Source organism: Mauremys reevesii, linkage group 4, assembly GCF_016161935.1.
Source record: "Mauremys reevesii isolate NIE-2019 linkage group 4, ASM1616193v1, whole genome shotgun sequence".
NCBI classification, from domain to species: Eukaryota; Metazoa; Chordata; order Testudines; family Geoemydidae; genus Mauremys; species Mauremys reevesii.
The window spans coordinates 110,394,103-110,416,499 of NC_052626.1; the positions used below are offsets into that span (position 1 = coordinate 110,394,103).

At 44.1% G+C, this 22,397-nt stretch overlaps 1 protein-coding gene across 14 annotated transcripts in view; it reads right to left on the reverse strand.

Annotated features, from left to right (window-relative positions):
* The window catches only part of TSPAN4 (tetraspanin 4), a 645,425-nt gene that overhangs the window by 21,538 nt on the left and 601,490 nt on the right, over window positions 1-22,397 (reverse strand). For all 14 annotated transcript variants that reach the window (XM_039535294.1, XM_039535292.1, XM_039535300.1 and 11 more), the window contains one exon: window positions 803-904. In XM_039535294.1, the coding sequence (XP_039391228.1) occupies window positions 803-904 (102 nt within the window). The remainder of the gene's footprint in view (window positions 1-802; window positions 905-22,397) is intronic.

Here is a 22,397-nt window from a genome sequence, read left to right on the forward strand (position 1 = left end):
CAGAGGGTTTTTTTTAACCTTTCATTAAAAAACCTTTTTTTTAAGAACCTGATTGATTTATCCTTGTTTTTAGATCCAAGGGGATTGGATCTGGACTCACCAGGGATTGGTGGGGGGAAAAGGAGGAGGGGGGGAATGAGTAATTCTTCCTTGTTTTAAGATCCAAAGGGTTTGGATTGGTGTTCACCGGGGAACTGGTGGAGGAGTCTCTCAAGGCTACCCAGGGAGGGGAAGGTTTTTTGGGGGAAGACAGAGTTTTCCAAATGACTCAAATATTTGGATGTTGGCAGCATATTGATCTAAGCTGGTAATTAAGCTTAGGGGTTCACATGCAGGTCCCCACATCTATATTCTAAGGTTCAGAGTGGGGGTGGAACCTATGACATTCATCTTGGAGAAACAGAAGCAAATTACCTTTCATGTGCCGTTCCTCTGTACTATTATACATTGGGTTAAACTGTGTTATGGGTTGAGTTCAAACCTCATTGGAACTGATGCAAACATGCTCTTGATGTAAGATAATTGTAAGAGTCTGTTAAGAGGGCACACTCAAAACAAGGAATAATGGAGTCTGCACAGAAACTAGCACTGTGTGGGTGAGGGGGTCCACTGGATATTGTGACCAGGTGGGTGGGTCTGTCTGTGGGTGTGGAAAAGTCTAGCTTGGGGGGAGGGTCAGGCAAGAAATAAAGAGAGACATGGTGTTGTTGGTAGCACATGAATGTGTAATCCCAGAAGAGACCTCTGAAGAGACCAGAAATAAATTAAGAGGAAAAACAAAACAAAAAACCTTTAGACTTACATCTGTTTGAATGATGCTCCATGCATTAGTTAGGCCAATATTTCCATCTGTCCCATACAAATGAAGCCCTTTTTTCAGATCCTGCTGAGCATACTTATCAATCTGAAAACAGAACAAATAACACTGCATATAAGTGCACTGAAAATTAAAATGTTCAGAGTGCCACCTCTCAGATGAGTTCCCCTGGGAAGCCAGGGTGACAGTGATATAGCAAGTGGGTGGGGAAGCTTCACACTGGGAATTAATCACCTAATGCTACTCTGTATATGAGTGGCTTAGAGAACTGGTTCCTGCCTCTCTCTATAACAACTGTTAAGTGAATACCTAACAGGGAAGTCAGTTTGATGGTCTATCCTTTCTTCTGTCACAGACCCTCCTACCACAGGGTCCATCTTCCTTCCCTCTCTCTCAGCTAACCCTAAGGCAAGCAGGTCTGAACTAGTTCTAGTTACTCTTCAGAGGAGGCCTAGAAGTGATAACATCCACCCTCTAACACACACACATTTCTCTCTCAAGCTGGCTATTTGTTCTCTATAGAAAAAATATTTCTGAGCCTCTCTCGTGTCCTCCCTATGGTGTCAGCACAAGCACCTGTCTTATATTCCCATGCTCCAGCTTTTTCTTTATAGCAGCTGTGGGACTGACAGAGAGGGATGCAGGAGCATGGAGAGGCGTAGGGAATAGCTCTCTAATGTAGAACGATTATGGACACTCAGGGGACTGAGATACAGTCTGCTAAGCGGAGGTGCTCTTGAATAAATGCATTCATATTGACGTAGTACAAGTGAAAGGTTCTGATTAATGGTCCTTCCAGCTGAAGTTGGCTGTTTATCCATAGGATAGGTATAGCACGATGAGTGCACAGTTATACTCTGCCCCACCAGTCTGCTTTAATCCTACCTGAGAAGGGGAAACAGCCGGCCAGAGCCTCTAGTTAGTCACTCTCTAACTGCCTTGCTGAGACTCTCAAGAAGAACACGAATGCAAAAATCAAACATTCTGCATATGCACAGTGTCAACTAATGTACAGTGTCATAGTCCATACAGGACAAAGGAAGTACAATCCATGACCTTTAGAGGGTCCCCTTCTGGCCCCAGTTATTCTTCCAGTTGAAGGAGACAGAACTGAGTGAAGCTAGTTCTTAGTTACCATGGGCTGCAAGGGTTCTCTAGCTCCAGCACATCCTGAGGGCCTGATTCTCCACTGCCTTGCAAGTTGGGTAGTCGCACTTGGGCAACGTGGGTTTAAAATGTTCCCAGAGGCATGAGGGGAGGATTTTGATTTGGTAGTGTTGACATCTGTATAAAGCAACAGTAAAACGAATACATAACATGCAAGGCAGTGTGGAATTGGGCCTCAAAAGTCTAGGACATCCTCCATCAGGAAATCTCCACTGTGTGCAGAGGCTATACTTGGATCTCTGTTCCCTCGCTTCCTCCTCTGATTCTATGAAAACAAACTTAGCACAAGAGGCATTATATTAATATGAGCCACTGATAAAAGGCCGCTATGATGCTTGTAGGAGAGAGTCATATTTGATTACCAACACTGTAATTGCCATGTTAACACTTTATATTATGTGACAATCCTGAGCTGTGACTTCTATGCACTCTACTATATTTAGCATGTAAGCAGCTTGTGATTTTAGTCAGGTACCCTATTTACAGGAGAGTTCTGAAGGTGAGCACTGTCAGTAAATTTGGGATTCATTTAGTAAATTACAGAACATGAATGATAAATCTGCAGGAGCAGGGGATACTTACCCCTCATTTCAGAATTAGATTAAACTTGGGTTTCATGTTCTCTGCCTACCCTCCTTCCCTCTAATTTATCTAGAACCACTGTTATGTGGAGGAGAAGCCACCAGATAGAATGGAAACGTGGCTGATCAGTTGGATTGGTGCTTTATTTAGTATCTTTCAGGAATGATGGGGTGAATGAATTGTTGACAAACTACTTCCCATCTGTATAGTTCACAGTGGTGGGAGGAACGAAAAGGAGAAGGGCTATAATTGAGGGGTGAAGTCTGGGTGGGGAAAGATATCTAGGCAAACAACTTTGTTATTCTGGAGGTGAAAAATGAAGGGATATTTAGGAAATTGATTCTTAGGCTTTACAAATTAATCTTCAAAATTAAGAGACCAATATATCATCCTCAAGTTCAAATCTCCACTAATCTGAACAAGGGTGCCCAGGTCAAATGAGAGAGCGGGGTGTTTGCCTGAAAGGCAAATGATGTACTGTTAGAAAGATACAAAATGCCAAGATTCCTTTTCTTCAATCAATTCTGCATTTGCAAACCATTTGACACAGCAGCACAGCGTGATAATCCGTTTTAGTGGGACTCAGACACCACCCTAGTAAATGTAATCTTCATGCTCTGTTTCAGATCAATACATTTTAATAACCCAGTCAGCATTTATAAAGAGCCTGAAAGATCAGAAGCAATATTTTGATAGTCCAGGTACGCTTTAACATGCTCTCATTTTATCATAATAGGTTGCTTAACCATGCATTCCTGCTCAACATTTTACATGTAACACATTCACTAATGTGCAACTTGTAGCGGCAGAAAAGAACAGCCATCTTGGAAAGATTACCACTGTTCCCTGGTTGGGAGACAAAAAGAGCTGTATGAATCTGCCTGACGTCACAGGGCCACCTCCATAGGTGGATTTAACAGCACACTGCCCACTAAGGTTAATGGGCATCACATGGCTAAATCCCTGTGCACTGCACCAAATCTTAGCCCCAGTCAACCAATTTACCCCTGTTGTGTGCTATTGATTATTTTCACTATCTGTTGGATTAAGGAGACAGTGCCTGTTTGCTTTTCATTGGAGAAGTAAGCACTTCATGTAATCTCATGTCTGTGTGTGTCTCTCCTTTTGCTTGTCACTGCCCAAAAAAATAGAGATACTGTCTTACAGTTCTGTAGATTGGTGGCAACTCTAGGTAAGTGGTAGGTCAAATGCTGTTAGCTGAGTACACCTACATCAGCATTCTCTTCTGTATGCACAGCTGATTAGGTTGGTGCAACTAATAGTAAGTGTTAGTGACAGACAGCTTAATATGTAATGGGGTTCATTTATAGTGGCCCTGGCCAGTTGGCCATACACTGATATACAACTGTCCTTTCCCCTACCATCGCAGAACAATACCAGTGATGTACCTCTAATGATGCAATTTCCTGCAGCAAGTGGATGCTCTGCTAGCCACAGGGACTTCCCTCGCTAGAGCAATGCCTAGGAGAGCCTAATCTTTGCTCCTTGCAGGCATAGTTTTGACCTGCAGAATCTCTTGGTAGCAGTGATGCATGAGGTAAAGGACCCACTTGACTCCCAGAGTCCAGGCAAATTTGTTATGGAGACAAAGTAGGAAGAAGGCTGCTTCTTCCTGTAGAGTTATTTTTTAGACTAGAACCACATTTGTAGAACAGAATGTAAATTGTGGTCCACTTGTGTCAGGAGAGAGGAGTACTAGGCACATAGCCCTTGTTCTCCCTGCCACTTGGCCTGCAGCAGAGATGTGCAGAAGCCATGCAGGGGAAGAAGGGCTATGTGGCATGCATGGCTGCACTGATTCAAGTCAAGTCTTTTAATTGTTAATAAATAACATCTTGCATTAATTAATGGATTTTATTGCCATGAGCTTGGGGCAGAAGGAGCTGCTGACCTCAGAGCATCTGTTGGATAGCTGTTTCTTTTAACAAAGATAATACTGCTAACTGTGCTATGTGTGACCACATGCTACCTTGCTTGAGCACTGTAACCTTCTCTGTGAATTACCTGCCTCTTGGGGTTTGAAGTCATGTTTCCCCTAAATGTTTAAGGTCTGCTTGAGGTTCTAGTCATGTGATTCTCATTGACTTTGACAAAGGGCTTTGTGTAACTAAATCACAATGCCACTCTGAAAGTGTAGGCGGTAGATATTCCCCAGAAGGCACTCATTTTGTGCTAATACCAAGTTTGTTTCCTTCACCAAAATATTTTTAGAACACCAGAAACTGTTTAAAATGTCTTGATATCTAATTTAATTGCCTCTTACTTAAATAAAAAATTCAAAACAATCCTGAACTTCTTGCACATTCCTCTTGTTATGCCTTCAGTTTGGGTTGTTCAGGAATGAACTTATCAAAAACAAATAGCGGAGAGATCATCCCACCCTGCTGAAAATGTTCCCACCTAGTCTGCCAGCTGTACTTGTTTATCTCTGTGCTACCAGCTTACTGGGTTTTTAACAATCAGGATAGATGCCTAACACAAACCAAATACTCTGCACCATGAATCTGCTGTGTTCATCTTTAGGCAGGTCATGTCTTTCATAATGCATGATTCCATTTAATGACCAGGCGCAAAGAAGCGTAATAAAATATTGTCTTGCCTGTTGAGAGATTTTAAATAAGACACCTATTGTTAGCAGTGTGGAATACCAGAGGTTTCCTTACCTGAAATGGACAAGATGGGTGACTCTCCCATTACCCTGGAACTAGAATAGAAACAAACTCCCTCTCTTTGGGATTCATCAGGCAAAGGATAGGAGACATCAGTTTCTCACAGATGGCAAGTTGGAGTGTGAATTACAATAACTGCTTTGGCTCCATATCCAGAGGAATCTTACCCATCCATGTCCATCCATAATATCAGATTTCAGTGCACTTTCTGCTAACATGGCTTGCCTGTTTGGTATGGACCAGGTAAATCTATTTTAAAACAGTGTTAGAGAACCACTTGCTAGAGCAGCATATTAGGACCTCTAAGGTCAGATCCTGTCCCACTGAAATTAATGTGACTTTTCCCCAAGGAAGATCTGGAGCGTGTCCACCTCCTGCTATGGCATGAGGTGTGAAACTGGGAATGCTCCATGGACGAGCCTTGCATCTCCACTTCTGGCTCCAGATGAGATAACACAAGAACTAAAGAGGGTGAACCAATATGCTGCATCTGTTTGCACAGCAATCAGCTAGTTCCAGTCTTTACAGTAATTGGAAGTGGATAAAATGTAGGTATAATGGTGCTAAAGAGCCTTAAAGTCTGATTCAAACCCCACTGAAGTTCAACGGGGTTTAGATTAGGCCCTTAGACACAGATTAAAGGTATTTAAGTACTGCTCTTCTCAGCCGTGCAAGGCCTAAGTGATTTAGGAGCCTTAAATCTGGGCCTTAGTGCTTTGCAGTCACAATTCTGGCATTGGTTAGGTATGTGGGGTATGACTGCATCAGGCCCTCGTACCTCATTCTGTCATCCTGGATGTTGAGCTGTATGATGACTTGGTGAACTGCCCCATGCATCTCCCTGGGAGGCTACATCAATACCATGCCCACAGAAGAGACTGTGGCAGGAGAAGAAAGCAGAGGACCAAGCCTGCCTACCAGCCCTCCCACCCAAGTTGCTATACTGTAGCGCTGGGGTAAGTAGCAGGTGGCTCTGCTGTTACTCTTGGAGGGGAGGACGCCTCCTGCCACCTCCCATACTGCTGTCCCTGCCTCTCTGGGAGGGGAGGGGAGTGTCTATTGCCACTTCATGTGTGAGCAGGACCACCAGGGGGCCGCATGTGGTGTTCCCAAGTCACCATGGTGTCTTGCTTGTTGTTACATGAGTCAGTGCTGAAAGTCCCTGGAAAAGCTTTTAGAGAGAGTCCCCAAGGACCTTGCCGTCAGCATTCCCCAGGTTTCTAACCTGCGACTGAATAGAGAATTTTAATTTCAAGCCTCATTGCTCCCTACAGCGTCATGAACAAAATATTGCCCCAGCCCCCACAAATTACTGAGATCCCAAACAGCAATTATCAAACTGGGCAAAGCTGCTAAGCAGCATTTCAATATTGGTAAGTAAATGTTCCTGACCTTTCTGGTGATTGCTTTCCTGCCACCTTCCCTCCCCACCAAAGGAGGAGAAGCTGTAAGGAAATGACAATATATCCAATTGTTTCCCACTGGGTGAAACTTCTAATTTCATGCCTTGATAATCATTCTTTACAGCTAGCATGGAGAGGGACACTGAATGTAAACAGAAAGTCCCTAATCTAAAAGGTCATTCATGGGAGCTCTTTTGCTTGCTAGGGAGAGATGCGATTGATTGTACTGATAGGTAAGTCTCCCCTTAAACTGGGCAGGACTTAACCCAGCACCTGGGTTGACTGTATGGATGAAAATCGGAGGGGCTTATTTTGTGCTGGGGACTGCACCGCATTCTGGCTCTTGAAACCCTCCTTGCCCCATCTGCCAAAAGAATGAACATCATGTAGGGCCTGATAAAAAGCCCAGTGAGGTCAGCGGGAGGCTTTGCATAAATTTAATTGGATCAGACTCTTAGGAGCTATTTGATCCTATGTGGGGAATGAGAGAACGTGCTATGGACCGCTAACCATTGCTTACTTAGTATATATGTTAGTAGCATTGGTTTTAACGGTGCGTTTCCATGGTATGGCTTGTAGGATTCGAGTGGGGGGCAGGAGGGGAAGTGGTTGTTTCTGTTCAAATTTGAGATGTCTCTAGTATTGAGTAGAACTTTTTTTATTGTTTTGGAGTATTTACTGTGTGAATTGCTTGACTTTAGCTCATTCCATAACACTTCCCACCTGGTCGTACCTTCATGTTTAGAATCATGTTGGCTGGAAAAACGTGCACAGTCAGATTTCTTAATGCTTCCCTAAATTCTAACCAGTTCACTGATGTGCTATTAGCACCCAACATTGTCACAAATACTACAGGCAGACTTTATCCAAGAGTGCTACTTTGTGTATGTGTGTGTTAATACATATTTTATATTAGAAATTATTTAGACTTGGGCAACAGAGGTCTAATAACTTAGCCCTTCAGTAACATGCATTTGATAAACTATTTTATATAATTTTCCTGAGAGCACACACATATATATCAACAAATTCATATGCAATATGGGCCATTTGATACCATTAGCCCAATACACACTCTAAACACAAACAAGTGAACTGTTCATCCAGCTTGTATATATGGGCCATGGTCTCAAAATTTAGCTTTTGCATCCTCCTGCTATGAATCAGAGGTTTCAGCATTTCTCATTTTATCCTTCATATGTTGTCCAGTGATTACACACATTCTCTCATCCATCATCCGCCTATGTGCCAGAGAGGTCAATCTACATCATACACCTGCCCTATTTGTGCTGGAAATTTCACTGAGCTTTGCCCTATTCACACTGACAAGTGCAGTCCGAGCCACGACACTCTAGATACATTCTTTACTCAGTCAACTGTGCCCCAGAGTATCTCATGCATACGGGGCTTTATTTCTGTGCCTCTCCCTACAGAGTAAAGCTGGTACTGCAGATAGTTTTTTCCTGAGCCTCCTTTTACCCTGGGCAGCAAGCACTGATCAGACTAGACTAGACTAGATCAGAACTTTGGTCCTAATGGACCACCAGATGTTTCAGAGGAAGGTGCAAGAAAAGCTGCAGAAGGCAGATGTAGGTATTCTGCCCACCCCATGAATATTTCACCCCAATAAAGATTGTTTCAAGGTTTAAGGCAAAATTCTATATTTCTTCCATCCCCATCCCGCCCCCTTTTATTTTTGCATTAATTATAACAATGCTGGATACTGGTATCCATTAAAACATTCAAGCCCTCATTAATATTGCAATATTCTTGTGCTCAGTGACATCCTGTGGCAATGGGTTCTACTTATGTATTATGTGGGAAAAGTATTTCCCTTTTATCAATTTTGAATATGGCACCTTTCAGTTTCACTGACTGTCCACCCATTCTTATGTTGTGAGATGAGGAGAACAGAAGTTATTCTTGCAGTATCTTATTTCAAATCAGTGTCATCAACAGCACATTATAATGCCATGTTTTATTGAAATAACAGGAAACATCTGAACAATCCTCACTTAGTTTATTCATTTTCAATTGCTGAAAATTGCATCACTCCCTCCAAGAGCATATCTGTTTTCTATCAGGCGCCATGAATAAGAGCTATGTAACGGCTTCCTTCATTAAAACAAGGATGGGGGGAGGGGCATTTAGCAGCAATGACTTTCATTTTTGAACCTTCTTTCATCCACAAGGATCCCAGCATGTCTTACAAACCAATTTACAAACTCTTCACCAGCCTTTGAAATGCAGTTACATCAGGAATAACATATAGTAACTGTTGGTGGCGTTTAGAATTTCCACGATGCTTGAGATGTTGCTCTCAAGGGAAAAGGGTTTACAATTGTGTATATAATGTGAGTGGAAGCATCTTTGAGCTATCACAGATATTATCAGGCAGATCCTTAATTGGAATAAATTCAAGTAGCTCCACTGAAGTCAGATTTGTACCAGCTGGGAACCCGGGCCTATAAATTCTGTTGGCATATGCTGTGATATTTTAAAAATTTATTTTAATTTATTTTTGTGTAACTGCACCTCAGTTTTGGATAGGAAGAAGAAAAGAACGTTTCCACCAGAGACTGGAGGGTGAATTTAGGTAAGAATGTAATTAATCCCACTGGAGATTATCCAGGACATTGGGGTAACTCACTGCTCTTTGAAGACAATACCACATGATATTTAATGACTGCAAATGGTTGTTCAATTGGTTTTCCATCAGCTCTGAAAGACGGTAACTGTCAGTCACTAGATGAATGCACCTCTGATCCCCTCCTGGTCTCTTTGAGCACAACCGCCTCAGGCCTTGAGCCATCACCTCTCTCTTGGGGTGGAATCGCATGATTTTCCCACACTGACTGGGTGGTAGGCTCCCAGTATAGCACTGACAATTGTCAAGTACTGTTTTCCCCACCTGATTTAATAATCACAAGGAGTTCCTTATATTTTACATAGGAAGCCCTTTGTTCACACAGTGAACAGTATGAGCTACATGTGCAGAGCTACCTCTAGTTTACATCAGCTGAGGAACTGGCCATACGTAGTTTTCTAATAAACTCATACAGCTTAAATCAGGGGCGGGCAAACTTTTTGGCCTGAGGGCTGCATCGGGTTTCATAAATTGTATGGAGGGCCGGTTAGGGGAGGGGGACATGGCCCAGCCCCCACCTGCTATCTGCCCTCCCCCGGGACTCCTGCCCCATCCAACCCCCCATTTCCCGACAGCCCCTCTGGGACCCCTGCCCCATCCACACACCCCTGCTCCCTGTCCCCTGACTGCCCCTGGAACCCCTGCCCCTGACTGCCCCCTGCCACTCCATCCACCTCCCACTCCTTCCTGACTGCCCCCCCGGGAGCCCTGCCCCCATTCAACCACCCCTTCTCCCTGTCCCTGACAGCCCCCGGAACCCCTGCCCCTGACTGCCCCCCGCCACCCCATCCAACCCTCCCTCCTTCCTGAATGCACCCCTGGGCCACGCCACCACCGCCACCACCATGCAGCTCAGAGCACCAGTTCAGGCCCAGCTCTGCAGCTGTGCTGCCCCAGGAGCTCACAGCCCCGGAACGAGCGAGCTGAGGCTGTGGGGGAGGGGGAACAGCAGGGGAGGGGCCGGAGCTAGCCTCCGGGGCCAGGAGCTCGGGGGTCGGGCAGGATGGTCCTGTGGGCCGGATATGGCCTGCGGGCTGTAGTTTGCCCACCTCTGCCTTAAATATTTACAGGTGTAGAATTTACCCAGAGTGCAGATTAGATTTTTTTTCCAATCAACATGATAATGGATGCCGGAGAAATATTTGACTTGATATAATTGTAATTAATTTGCTGCTTTGGCCTCTTGCATGTGTAATTGATTTTTTTTTAATCTGTCGCTTTTCCCTCATCCCTTTCTCTTAGTCTCAGCAACTGTGGAATTGTTTGTAATTCATAAGCTGTGAGCCAAGGATAACTGTTCATGGAAGATTTTTGAATGTTTACTACAAATATATAAATAAGATTTTTTTAAGAGCGGTCCAGGACCAATTTAAGAACACATATACATACACAATTACACAAAATCAGTTAACTGTGTTTGAAAATTCATTTAATGAGGCAGTTGCACACGGTTACCTGATAGGTATGCACAATTCTAGTAATTTTGTAGAGAAACGAGGGACACATTTGCATACATGGTTGCATCCCAAAACAGACTGAAAATCAGATGCCTACATTTCTGAACTAATTTTGATGTAAAATATGCTCTGTTCAACCACATTGTATTGGGCTTGATGCATGAATTAATGGGTGAAATTCTATGGCCTTCTATGCAGAAGATTAGACTAGATGATCACAATGATCATCTTTGGCCTTAATGAAGATACTGTCTAATGTTGTCCTGTACTCTTTGTCACAAAAATGTGATTCTTTTAACCAGTTACCACCAGTAGGAGACTTAAGATCAATTTTAATTTAAATATGTATCTACAGCAATTGAAGTGTTTCTCATCTCTTGGACTTTCAGGATGCCAACTTGAGCAAAACGGGTAGTTTGCTATAACGCTTTGAGTTTGTCCTTACATCACCTAGCCTCATTATCCCTTATATCCAGCTGGCTAATGTTCATATATCCAGTTAACTTGTCAAGCTTCCACCATCTCCAATATGCAGTTCCTTTTGAAAGGACTCAGAATCTGTGATGCTGCCGTTTCGGTCCCAGCCTGTTCTGGTTACTGCTGATGGCAGATAGAATCCAGTTTGATTTAAGGCACAATGATGGAACTGAGGTCCTTTTTGGGATCTTCTGTTCCAACGTCTTATTGTAAATCAATTCTGAGGTTTTTTTCAGAGTCTAATGCATTACCTGGCATCTCCAGACCCATTTCCACTGCAAACTGAATCCTACTGTGTATTGCACAATTGTGAATCCTGAAGCACATAGTCAGCGTAAGCTGTTGTTTTGACAGCATAGAAATGCTTCAGACTGCTCCTTATGTGGTATCATTTTGTGAAAGAGACAGAAGTGTGCAGTGGGGGATATATCTCAATCTTCTTTCTGTAGCCGTAGGATGACAGACCTGCTTGTCTCACCACTTTTAGAGGTTGGCTGCATCTAACACCTTGTCTCCATGGCAAGTTACTGTGTGAAACCAGTTAGAACATCCAGCTGAACTCTGTGAATTTCACTGCTCTGTGGCAGTGTCCACACGGGATGGTACTGGTAGCAGGCTTGTGCACTGTAAGTATATTCACACCATGACTTGCTGTGCAGTAATTTGCCATATAGACAAGTCCTGAGCGTATGCAATCCTTTAAAAGGCCTTTAAAGCCACTATTGGGATTAATCAATGTATTTACTAGTATCAGTTTGTACCTTTTGGGGTAATGGATTTTCAAAAATTGGCTTCCTCTTCTGTGGCCTCAACGGTTTGACAGGTAGGGATCTAGGTACTGGATATGTAACACAGGAAGAAGCTTCTGTCCAAGTGACAATGACGGAACCAGCAATTATTTTGGAGCAACATAATTTTGGGCTGACAACCAGGCCTTTCGATTTCGTGTTAGCCTTTTTAATATCAGAGGCACTGCAGCTACTTGGGTCTTTTCAGTTCAATCATCTTCTCATTAGTTTGTTTTTTTCTGATTCAGGTAAAAATGGCTTTTTATCAGTGTAAGGCCTCTGGGTACAGAGCTTTTCTATGCTAGGAACTTCAAAGGTGGAAATCTCTCCCTGAAATCACTCCAGATAGTCACACGTCAGCTCTACTGACCAAGTATCTGTCCTGTTTGGTTCTCAGCATAGCCTTAGTAGCACAGAATGATGTATATTGTAAACCACTTGCATGGTACAAAAGGCACAATATAAACGTGGTATTGTCCTGTGCGTAGCAGTGCTCCCAACCTATGAGTACCACTAAAAGGTAATTTGCCCACTACTTACTATAGTAGTAACTGAGATACTGCAGTTTACCCTCATATTTAGAAGGACATCTGCTGGCAAGTATTGACTCCCCCCACCCCCATAGCAATGTTGTTTTATGGTAATGTCTAAAGGCCCCAACCGAGATCAGGCCCCCATTTTGCTAGGTGCTACACAAACAGAATAAGATAGTCCCTGTCCTGAAAAGCTCACAATCGCAATAGACAAGTATTGCCCCATTTCACAGATGGGGAACAGAGAGATTAAGTGACTTTCCTCACAGGAAGTCTGTGGAAGAACCAGAAATTGAATCTTGAAGGGAGATTACTGGTACATATCAGGTCTGGGGTAATTAATGTGCAATCAGAGACTGAAGTATCAGAAGAAAGAGTGCTGGAACAAATTGGTAATTAAAACAACTAGTAAGTCACTAGGCCCCAGTGGTACACATCAAGAGCTCTGAAGGGCCTCACACATTAAGTGGCTGAGCTGCTAGCAAAAATATGCACTCTCTCATTAAAAACAGCTGCTATACCAGAGGATTGGAGGGTAATAAATATTGTATCTGTAGTTAAATAAAAAAACTTTAGGGGATTACAGACCAGCAAGCTATACGTGACAAATAGGTTGAAATGGTAATTAAAAATAGAATAATAAAACACCTGGAAGATCATGCTACAATAGAGTCTAAGCAGCACAGTTTCTGCAAAAGAAAAGAGTATCTGACTACTCAGAATTCTTTGTTTTGACAAGGTCCCTCACACGAAGCTACTAAAGAAGCTAACTAGTCCTGGGTTGAGAGGCAAAGTATTGTCATGAATCAAAAACAGACTAAGGGGTAGGAAACAGAGAGTAGCAATCAATGATTGATTTTGATCATGGCAAAAAGTTAATGGTGGACTGCCTCCGGGTTCTCTATTTGATTCAGTGATGTTTAATATAATCATTAATGAGCTGGAAAGTGGGGGTGGATGAACAATAAAGTAGTAAAATTTCCAAATGATAAAGTGTTTTTTGTAGGTTAGTCAAATCCAGAAAAGACTGCGAGTCACTTCAAGGGGACACAACCAAATTAAGTGAATGGGAAACATGATGACCAATTAAGTTTAATGTTGATAAATGCGAAGTAAAGCACATAGGAAGGAAAAAGATAAACTGCTCACACATCTTGCAGGACTCTAAATAAACTAATGTCAACTCCAGAAGGGGATGTAGGCATCTTTTGTACACAGATGAAGAAATTTCCTCAGTGTTCTGCGGTGGTCAAAACTAATGACATTAGGATGCATAAGTAATGGAATGGCAAATAATACCAAAAATATTATAATGCCTCTATATAAATCAACGGTGTCGCCTCATCTGGAATATTATGTACAATACTGCTCACTGGATTTCAAAAAGGATATAGCAGAGCTTGAGCGAGTTCAGAGAAGAGTAGTGGAATAATCAAGGGCCTAGAGAAATTTGTATGAAAAAAGACTGAAAAGATTGGGATTGTTGACTTTAGCAAGCAGATGAATAATAGGGGACATGACAAGAATATATTAAATAATGAAAGGCATCTGGAACAAATGTTCCACCATCTCTATTGTTTAATTGTTTTTTTCCCACTGGAAGGTTGCATTTCCCCCCTGAAGACTGTCCTGGTGAAGATGGTAGGTGGTGACTGGAGAAGAGAAGGGAGTCATTTCCCAATAGCTCATGGATAATAAACTGGGACAGATGGCAATTTCCCCATGTGGACAGTATGTGTAAAGAGACTGCAGTTTCCCCTCCAGCAGAGCAAAATGATGTAGGCTGTATTTCCCTATCACTAGAGCAGCATTTGATGTGCAAACAACAGAAACCATGCTAAGCAACAGTAAACTTAGAAAAAGAGAGAAACTTTGAAAATCTTGAGGAAAAAGCCAAATATCAAGCTGATTCTGCTGGAAAATCTGTAATCCAGAATGTGACATGTGCATTTTATGGCTGCCATACACAACTGTGAGTTGGCTAGAGGTTTGGCTCCTATCCCAGACAACATCAAGGAGAGCAGCAGAAGACAGTAGCGGTGCCTCCTGACAATGGCAGATGCTGTTTTTAGAATTACACAGGGTAGGTGCCAGGTCCATTTGTAATAGCATCACAGTGTCAACGGAAACGTGCAGCCCATGTGTTTAGATATCAAAGTCAGCATTTGCCATGGAGGGCATTCAGCTCTCTCTTCTCAGGGGCTCCGGCAGAGAGACAAGCTGGAGCTCATTTTCATAATGTGTAAAGATTTCATGGAGTTTCTGGATCTCATCCAAAGAGAAGGGAGGCAAAGATACAATCTGGTGTCATAAATCTCATCCATCAACAAACCACTATGTTACACAGGAAGAAGGAATATATTGATTTAAAAATGACACTGTACTTTGCAATTTAAAACTTTTTTTCTTTTATTGAGTTTTTGTGTTTATAAAGGGCACCAGCTTGACAGCTCCAGAGTCTGAAAGTCTCTGCCTGGCCAAAAGAAAAACAGTTCCCACCAGCAGCAATACCAGCTTATTTATATTGCTGTCACCAGGGGCGGCTCTAGCAATTTCGCCGCCCCAAGCACGGCGGCACGCCGCGGGGGGCGCTCTGCCGTTCACTGGTCCCGTGGCTTCGGTGGACCTCCCGCAGGCACGCCTGCGGATGCTCCACCAAAGCCATGGGACCAGCGGACCCTCCGCAGGCACGCCTGCAGGAGGTCCACCGGAGCTGCCTGCCGCCCTCCCAGTGACCGGCAGAGCATCCCCCCGCGGCATGCCGCCCCAAGCACGCGTTTGGCGTGCTGGGGCCTGGAGCCGCCCCTGGCTGTCACCCTGACCTGGAAGGGCCACAGCTAGGAATGAATGGGAAAGTTCTTTGTGACTCAGTTTAGTCAATGGCCTCTTTATTGAGACTCAACACGGGTGCAAGGTGATGTCAAATAGAATTTGGACACCTGTTCAGTATGAAATGGACAGAGACCGGCAAATCAAATCAGAAAGGCCACCACACCACCTTCAGATGGCAGTCACTTTCAATCAGTTCTGAACCCTGGCTGCATTTGAATCAGTGCCCTCAAGTATCACAGGGGTAGCTGTGTTAGTCTGGATCTGTAAAAAGCGACAAAAAGTCCTGTGGCACCTTATAGACTAACAGAGGTATTGGAGCATAAGCTTTCGTGGGTGAATATGTCTGCCCTCAAAGGGTATGTCTACACCAGAGATTTTACTTTGAGTTGACTGTCTGCCAATTACCTGCCACGTTTGTAAAGGTTAGTCTGAGGAGATTTGATTTACTCCAGTTATCAAACTAAAGTAATGTTAGTTTGGCACAAATGTTTGGGGGAGTGTCCAGACTAGGCTATACAAATGTGCTAATTGCCTCAAGCTATTGCTAAAACAATACTCTAGTGAATACAAGCCTACAGCGGAAGATTTCATATCCTATTAGCAGGCCCCTATGTTAACCCCTCCCCCCACTTTTTTATTTAATTTAATTCAGCCCTAAGAACGTCTTCTGACAGGAGGGCGCACATCTAGCTGTGTTCCCTGATGAGGATACGTGTCTTGAAACAGACCTAATTTTGAGGGACTGTATAGGGCTAGAAATGTCACTTTCACATACTGAGAAAATGTTTCTGATGGGGGATGAAGTCTACTAGTTCCATTTCCTAAGAGACACCACTACAGTCTACCACAGCAGTCCCCCTTACCTAAGGTTGCCAACTTTCTACTCGCACAAAACCAAACACCATTGCCCCGCCCCTCCTCACTCCATCTCCCCCCCCTTCTGTTGCTCACTCTCTCCACCCTCACTCACTCGCTCACTCACTTTCACCGGGCTGGCTCAGGGGGCTAGAGTGTGGGAGGGGGTGAGGGCTCTGGCTGGGGTGGGGCCAGAAATGAGTTTGGAGTGTGGGAGGGGGCTCCCGGCTGAGGCAGTGGGTTGGGATGTGAGAGGAGGTGAGGGCTCTGGCTGGGGGGGCGGGCTCTGGAGTGGGGCCAGGGATGAGGGGCTGGGGGCGCGGGTGGGGGCTCGGGGGGGGGGGGGGGCGCCGAGGTGTTCGGAGTATGGGAAGGGGCTCCAGGCTGAAGCAGGGGGTTGGAGTGTGGGAGGGGGTGAGGGCTCTGGAGTGGGGCCAGAAATGAGGGGTTCAGGCTGTGGGAGGAGACTCCAGGCTGGGGCAGGGGGTTGGGGTGTGTGAGGGCTCTGGCTGGGGGGTGCAGACTCTGGGGTGCAAGAGGGGGCTCTGGGCAGGGACCAAGGCATTTGGAGGGTGGGAGGGGGATCAGGGCTAGGGCAGAGGGCTGGGGTGTGCGTGGGGGGTCAGGGGTGCAGGCTCTGGGTGGCACTTACTTCAAGCAACTCCCGGAAGCAATGGCATGTTCCCCCTCCAACTTCTACATGGAGGCACGGCCAGGTGGCTCTGCGCACTGCCCCATCTGCAGGTACCACCCCCGCAGCTCCCACTGGCCGCAGTTCCTGGCCAATGGGAGCTGCAGAGCTGGCACAGGAGGCAGGGGCAGCATGTGGAGCCCCCTGGCTGCTCCAACACATCAGAGCGATAGGTGGGACATGCCGCTGCTTCCAGGAGCTGCACGGAGCCAGGGCAGGGAGCCTGCCTTAGCCCTGCTGCACCGTCAACTGGACTTTTAACGGCCCGGTCAGAACCCAGACACCTGGCAACCCTACCCTTACCTCGTCCATGCCCCCCAGCCTCCCTCAGAGCTGGAAGAGGGGCTGAGGCTGGGGCTGCAGCCGGGAGTGGGTCTGGGAATGGGAGTAGGGCCATGGCCAGGGACTGAAGCTTGGTATGGGGGTGGGAACGGAGCTGTAGCCAGACTGTGGTGGGAGCTGGCAGCTGGGCCCGCAGCCAGGTGCAGCCCTGTTCCCACCCCCACCCCCAGCCTCTGCCCTGGGCTGAGAATGTTGCTGTGGCCAAGGCTGGGGGCAGGGCCGGGAGTGGAGCAGCACCAAGGCTGGGGATGGGGCCAGGCGCAGGCCCGGGAGCCAGGGACAGGACCAAAGCAGAGATGAAGGCAGGGAGGGGCTGGGCGGTGCTCCCACACACCCCACTCCCTCAGACATTCCTCCATACCTCCCCAGGGGGGCGCAGACCACAGGTTGGGGACCTCTGGTCTACCAGTTTCTCTCCCACTATTTAAGAAATTCTTAAAACTTACAGGGAAGACTTTAGGGACCTCGCAGAGTCCGAGCATCGCCAGACCTTTGCCAGGTTAACCCTAATGATGGGAATAAAGATACACCCTGTCTTATACCATAGCCATCAACTGCTGTGAATTCCTTGGGCTGGCCAGCCATGTGTATCCCATTTCTTAAAGCACTAGCCCTTAAGCTACCTCTTACCAGTCCCTGTCAGGCTTTTCAGATGACAGAAAGTTAGTGTGCTGGCTTGGTGACACACTGTCTTAGGAGGGGAAACATTTCCTGCCGCTTTCATACATGCCTGTCGTGATGTTAACCTCAGACTCCTCTTAGTCACAAGGCAACAGCATAAACAGAAACCAGACCCAGATCTATGGAAGGAGAGTGAGAGAATAGGAACCTGCAGTGCGATGGTGGATGACTACTACATGCTCCTTTAGAACTGACCTGAATTGTCAAGAACAAATCATGTCAAATCAATGTAATATCCTTCTCTGACAAGGTAACAAGCCTTGTGGATGGGGGAAAGGAAGAAGAAGATGTGATATATCTATAGTTTAGTATGGCTTTTAATACAGTCTCACATGTAATTATCAACAAATTAGGGAAATATAGCCTAGATGAAGGTGAATGCACAACTGGTAGGAAAATCATATTCAGAGAGTAGTTCTTAATGGTTCCCAGTCAAGCTGGAAGGGCACGTCATGTGGGGTTCCATGGGGATCTGTCCTGGGTCTGGTTCTATTCACTATCTTCATAATTGATTTGACTAATGGCATTCAGAGTACACTTATAAAGTTTGCAGATGATATCAAGCTGAGAGAGGCTGCAAGTGCTTTGGTGGGCAGGATTAGAATTCAAAATGATCTTGACAAACTGGAGAAATGGCCTGAAACAAATAGGATGAAATTCAATAAGGACAAATGCCAAGTACTACACTTAGGAAGGAACAGCCAATTGCACACATATAAAATGGGAAGTGACTGCCCATGAAAGATTACTGCAAAAAAGGTTCTGGGGGGTTACAGTGGATCATAAACTGAATATGAATCTACAATGTAATAGTGTTGCAAAAAAAGATGTATTAGCAGGAATGTTGTAAGCAAGACATGAGAAGTAATTCTTCCATGCTACTCCGCTCCCGATAAAGCCACAACTGTGTCCAGTCCTCGGCAGCACACTTCGGAAAAGATGTGGACAAATTGGATAAAGTGCAGAGAAGAGCAACAAAAATGATTAAAGGTCTAGAAAACATGACCTATGAGGAAAGACTGAAAAAAAAATTGGGATTGTTTAGCCCAGAGAAGAGAAGATTGAGGGGGGACATGGTAACAGTATTCAAGTATGTAAAAGGTTGTTATAAAGAGGAGAGTGATAAATGGGCTTAAATTGCAGATAAAGTTAGACTTTAGGAAAAACTTCCTAACTGTCAGGCTAGTTAAGCACTGGAAGAAATAACCTAGGGAGGTTATGGAATCTCTGTCATTGGAGGTTTTTAAGAACACATTAGACAAACACCTGTCAGGGATGGTCTAGATAATACTTAGTCCTATCTCAGTTCCAGGAACTGGACTAGATGACCTACTGCAACCCTATCCACTCCTACATGTCTGTGATTATATGCTAACTGCTAACGCTGTTCTCTGATGTTTCAGGTACTCTATGCCGCAGAGTAACTCACTATTGCTAGTGACACAACCTGGAAGAGGGACCAATATATGAAATGCAGAAAACCTATCTGGCAGAAATCAGGCCACTGTCTCTCTCTCTCAAACGTTTGATGTCTGCTAGGCTCCCAAACAATTAATTCTTGCAAATCTGAAACGGTAGTGGGAAACTAACCATCAAACAGCAAATTTATTAGAAATCGCACAGCAAACCCATAACATGCCTGTTTCTGGTTTTGCTCAGTTAGGATTGCTCCCTTCTGAGAAGACTCTTGCAAATAGGATTAATTAGCCATGGAGCTCAAATGATCGGAGCTGGAAGGTCACAGCTCATATTGGGTCAGCTTGTGAATGTCACCAGTGCATCTCCTAGCCTGTTTCGTGGTGCTAATGCTTGCCATGGTGACTCAAATCACCTAAGGTCTAACAAGCAAATAGATGTTTGTGTGATCACCTGCAGTACCAACAGCATGGAATTCATGGGCACCATCTGGAAAAATCCCATGAGACTCTCGTATAGAAAAAAACAAAAAACAAAACAGGAGGTACATCTGCTATCACACAGAAATAGGAATGAATCTCTCTTGGATTTCTCTGCTGAAATAGAAAAGCACGGCATGTAATTCTAATGATACTGAGGTAGAGAGCATTACTGAGCCCGATTCTGATCACAGGACTATCCACCCATCTCAACTTTTGTGTTGCTCCTGCTGGCCAGACAGTCACTGATTCTCCCAGTGTAGGGGAAACTCTGGGTGACATAGAGCTTGGCTACGCTAGCTCTACATTGCTTTCCCTTGCAACACTGGCATGCAGGGAGAGTGCATGACTGGGGCACTGCCGCACTATGGCAATCCCTGGCTGGCATAATGGCTCTTCAGTGTAAAGCTGTAAGGGAATCAGATGATCCCTGCATACACAAACATATATTATGGGCCTGATTTTCCACTGATATCCACTGAGTCTGACCATTTACACCAGCGCAAAGTGGGAGAAGTGGAATGCTAGCTTTCAATTTGGCAGTATATTACCCCCATGTAGCACTGTTCTAAATGACCACAACCAGCACAGAGCAATAGCAAAGTGAGCCCCTATCACTTCAAAGGAATGATATAATGGCCACTGGCAAAAGACTTGGAGTCAGTGTCATCTTGCTGCGACAGCTCAGGTGCTGCACCCAAGAAATTGCATTGAATGGCTCCTGACGGTAATCCAGGCAGGCTTAGACACTGTCAATTATAATCAAGTTTATTCAGACATGGCCTCAGTCACAAGTGGTGAGCTATCTCATCTCTCATGGCTGACAAAAGGTCAGGTCCATCATGTATGACAAGGGTGTCGGGAACGTCTCCATGGATTGTACTACACATGATTGCCCCAGACTTGTTTTGCATTTACTTGCTTTTCTTTTCCCACTTAACATGTTAAAAAGAGTGTTACCCTCCACTGTTGCACTGAGAGAACAGCCTCTCTATTAATGCAGCTAATAGATAGAATTCCTCACCAAAAGAACTGTTGAGTAATGAAGCCAGAATAAGACAGGATTATAATGTGGAATTCACAAGATTGTGGGAATGTCTCTGTCATTCATGACAAAACAAAAATAAAGGGGACATGACTATATGCAAAATTGAAAACAAAACTAGCAATAAGATCATTTTTCATGCCTGTTTAAGAGAAATTCACACTGGGATTTTCAAAGGAGTCTAACAGTGTTAGGTGCCCAACTCCCACTGACATTCAGGGCTCCTGTTAAGAATCTAATCCTCATTCTCAATTGGCAAAACAAAACAAAACAAAACAAAATGGTAAAAATCACTTAATTCAGTAAATTTCACTTTTCTATTCTATTCACAAATTATCTGCAATCAGTTCACAACTGTCTCCAATGCACTTGTTTGAAATGATTTGCCAAATAAGTTTTGTAAATAATTTTGATCGGTAGTTTGTTCACACTCATTTCCTTGAAATAGTGACTGCAGTACTCACAATTGAGAACGGTTTTGATTGGCTATGCTCAATCACTTTCTGTTCCCTATGTGGATCAGTGTAACTTTTAGAATCAGATTCCTGGTGTGAATACTCATGGCTACCAGTTCAGAAATGACTGCTACTCAAGAAATTCAGTCCTTCATGCTGATAATTTGACTAATTTTCATTCTGTATCTAATACATAATTTTTAGTTAAGACTACTGAAAAGTTTGTGGCTGAATATTTAGTAGCCTCAGTTTTCTTTGACTCCTCACATTCCAGGTACCAATTGGGCTATTGTGCTGGCTGCATTGGTAGATTATTTTTTCTTGGTGGTGGATGATGACTAGGGTCCAAATTCTTTGAATATTTAAAACAGGGTGACCTGAGAAACTATAGGAGGATTAGCCTGACATTGATCTCGGGCAACATCATGGAAAGATTGATATGGGACACAATCAGTAAAGAGTTATGGTACGGTGGCAAAATTAATGGCAATCCACATAATTTACTAGAAATTAAAACTTGTCAAACAAATTATATTGATTTTGATAGGATCACAAGTTTAGTTGATAAAGGCTATGTTGACATAATAGACTTCTGCAATGCATTTGATTTACCCCCATATGACTGATAAAAAAAATAGCACTAAATAAAATCAATGCATCCCCTATTAAATGGATTAAAAACTGGTTAACTCATAGACCACAAAATGTATGTGAGGAATGGAAGTGTTTCTAGAGAGCTCTACCTAATGCTATCCAGTAACTTCATCCCTACTCATCAAGAAAATATAAAATCATTGCTGGCAAAATTTGCAGATGATACAAAAACTGTTGTAAATAATTATGGGAACATACCAGTTATACAGGCCACCTGATCACTTGGTAAGATGGCCTCACTTGATCAACATGTGTTTTAGCAAAGCCAAATGCGAAAGCATACATCTAGGAACAAAGAGTAGAGGGCACACTTATAAAATGTGGGACTAAATCCTGGAAAGCAGGAAAGCTGTGAAAAGGACTTGGGGATCCTGGTAGATAATCAA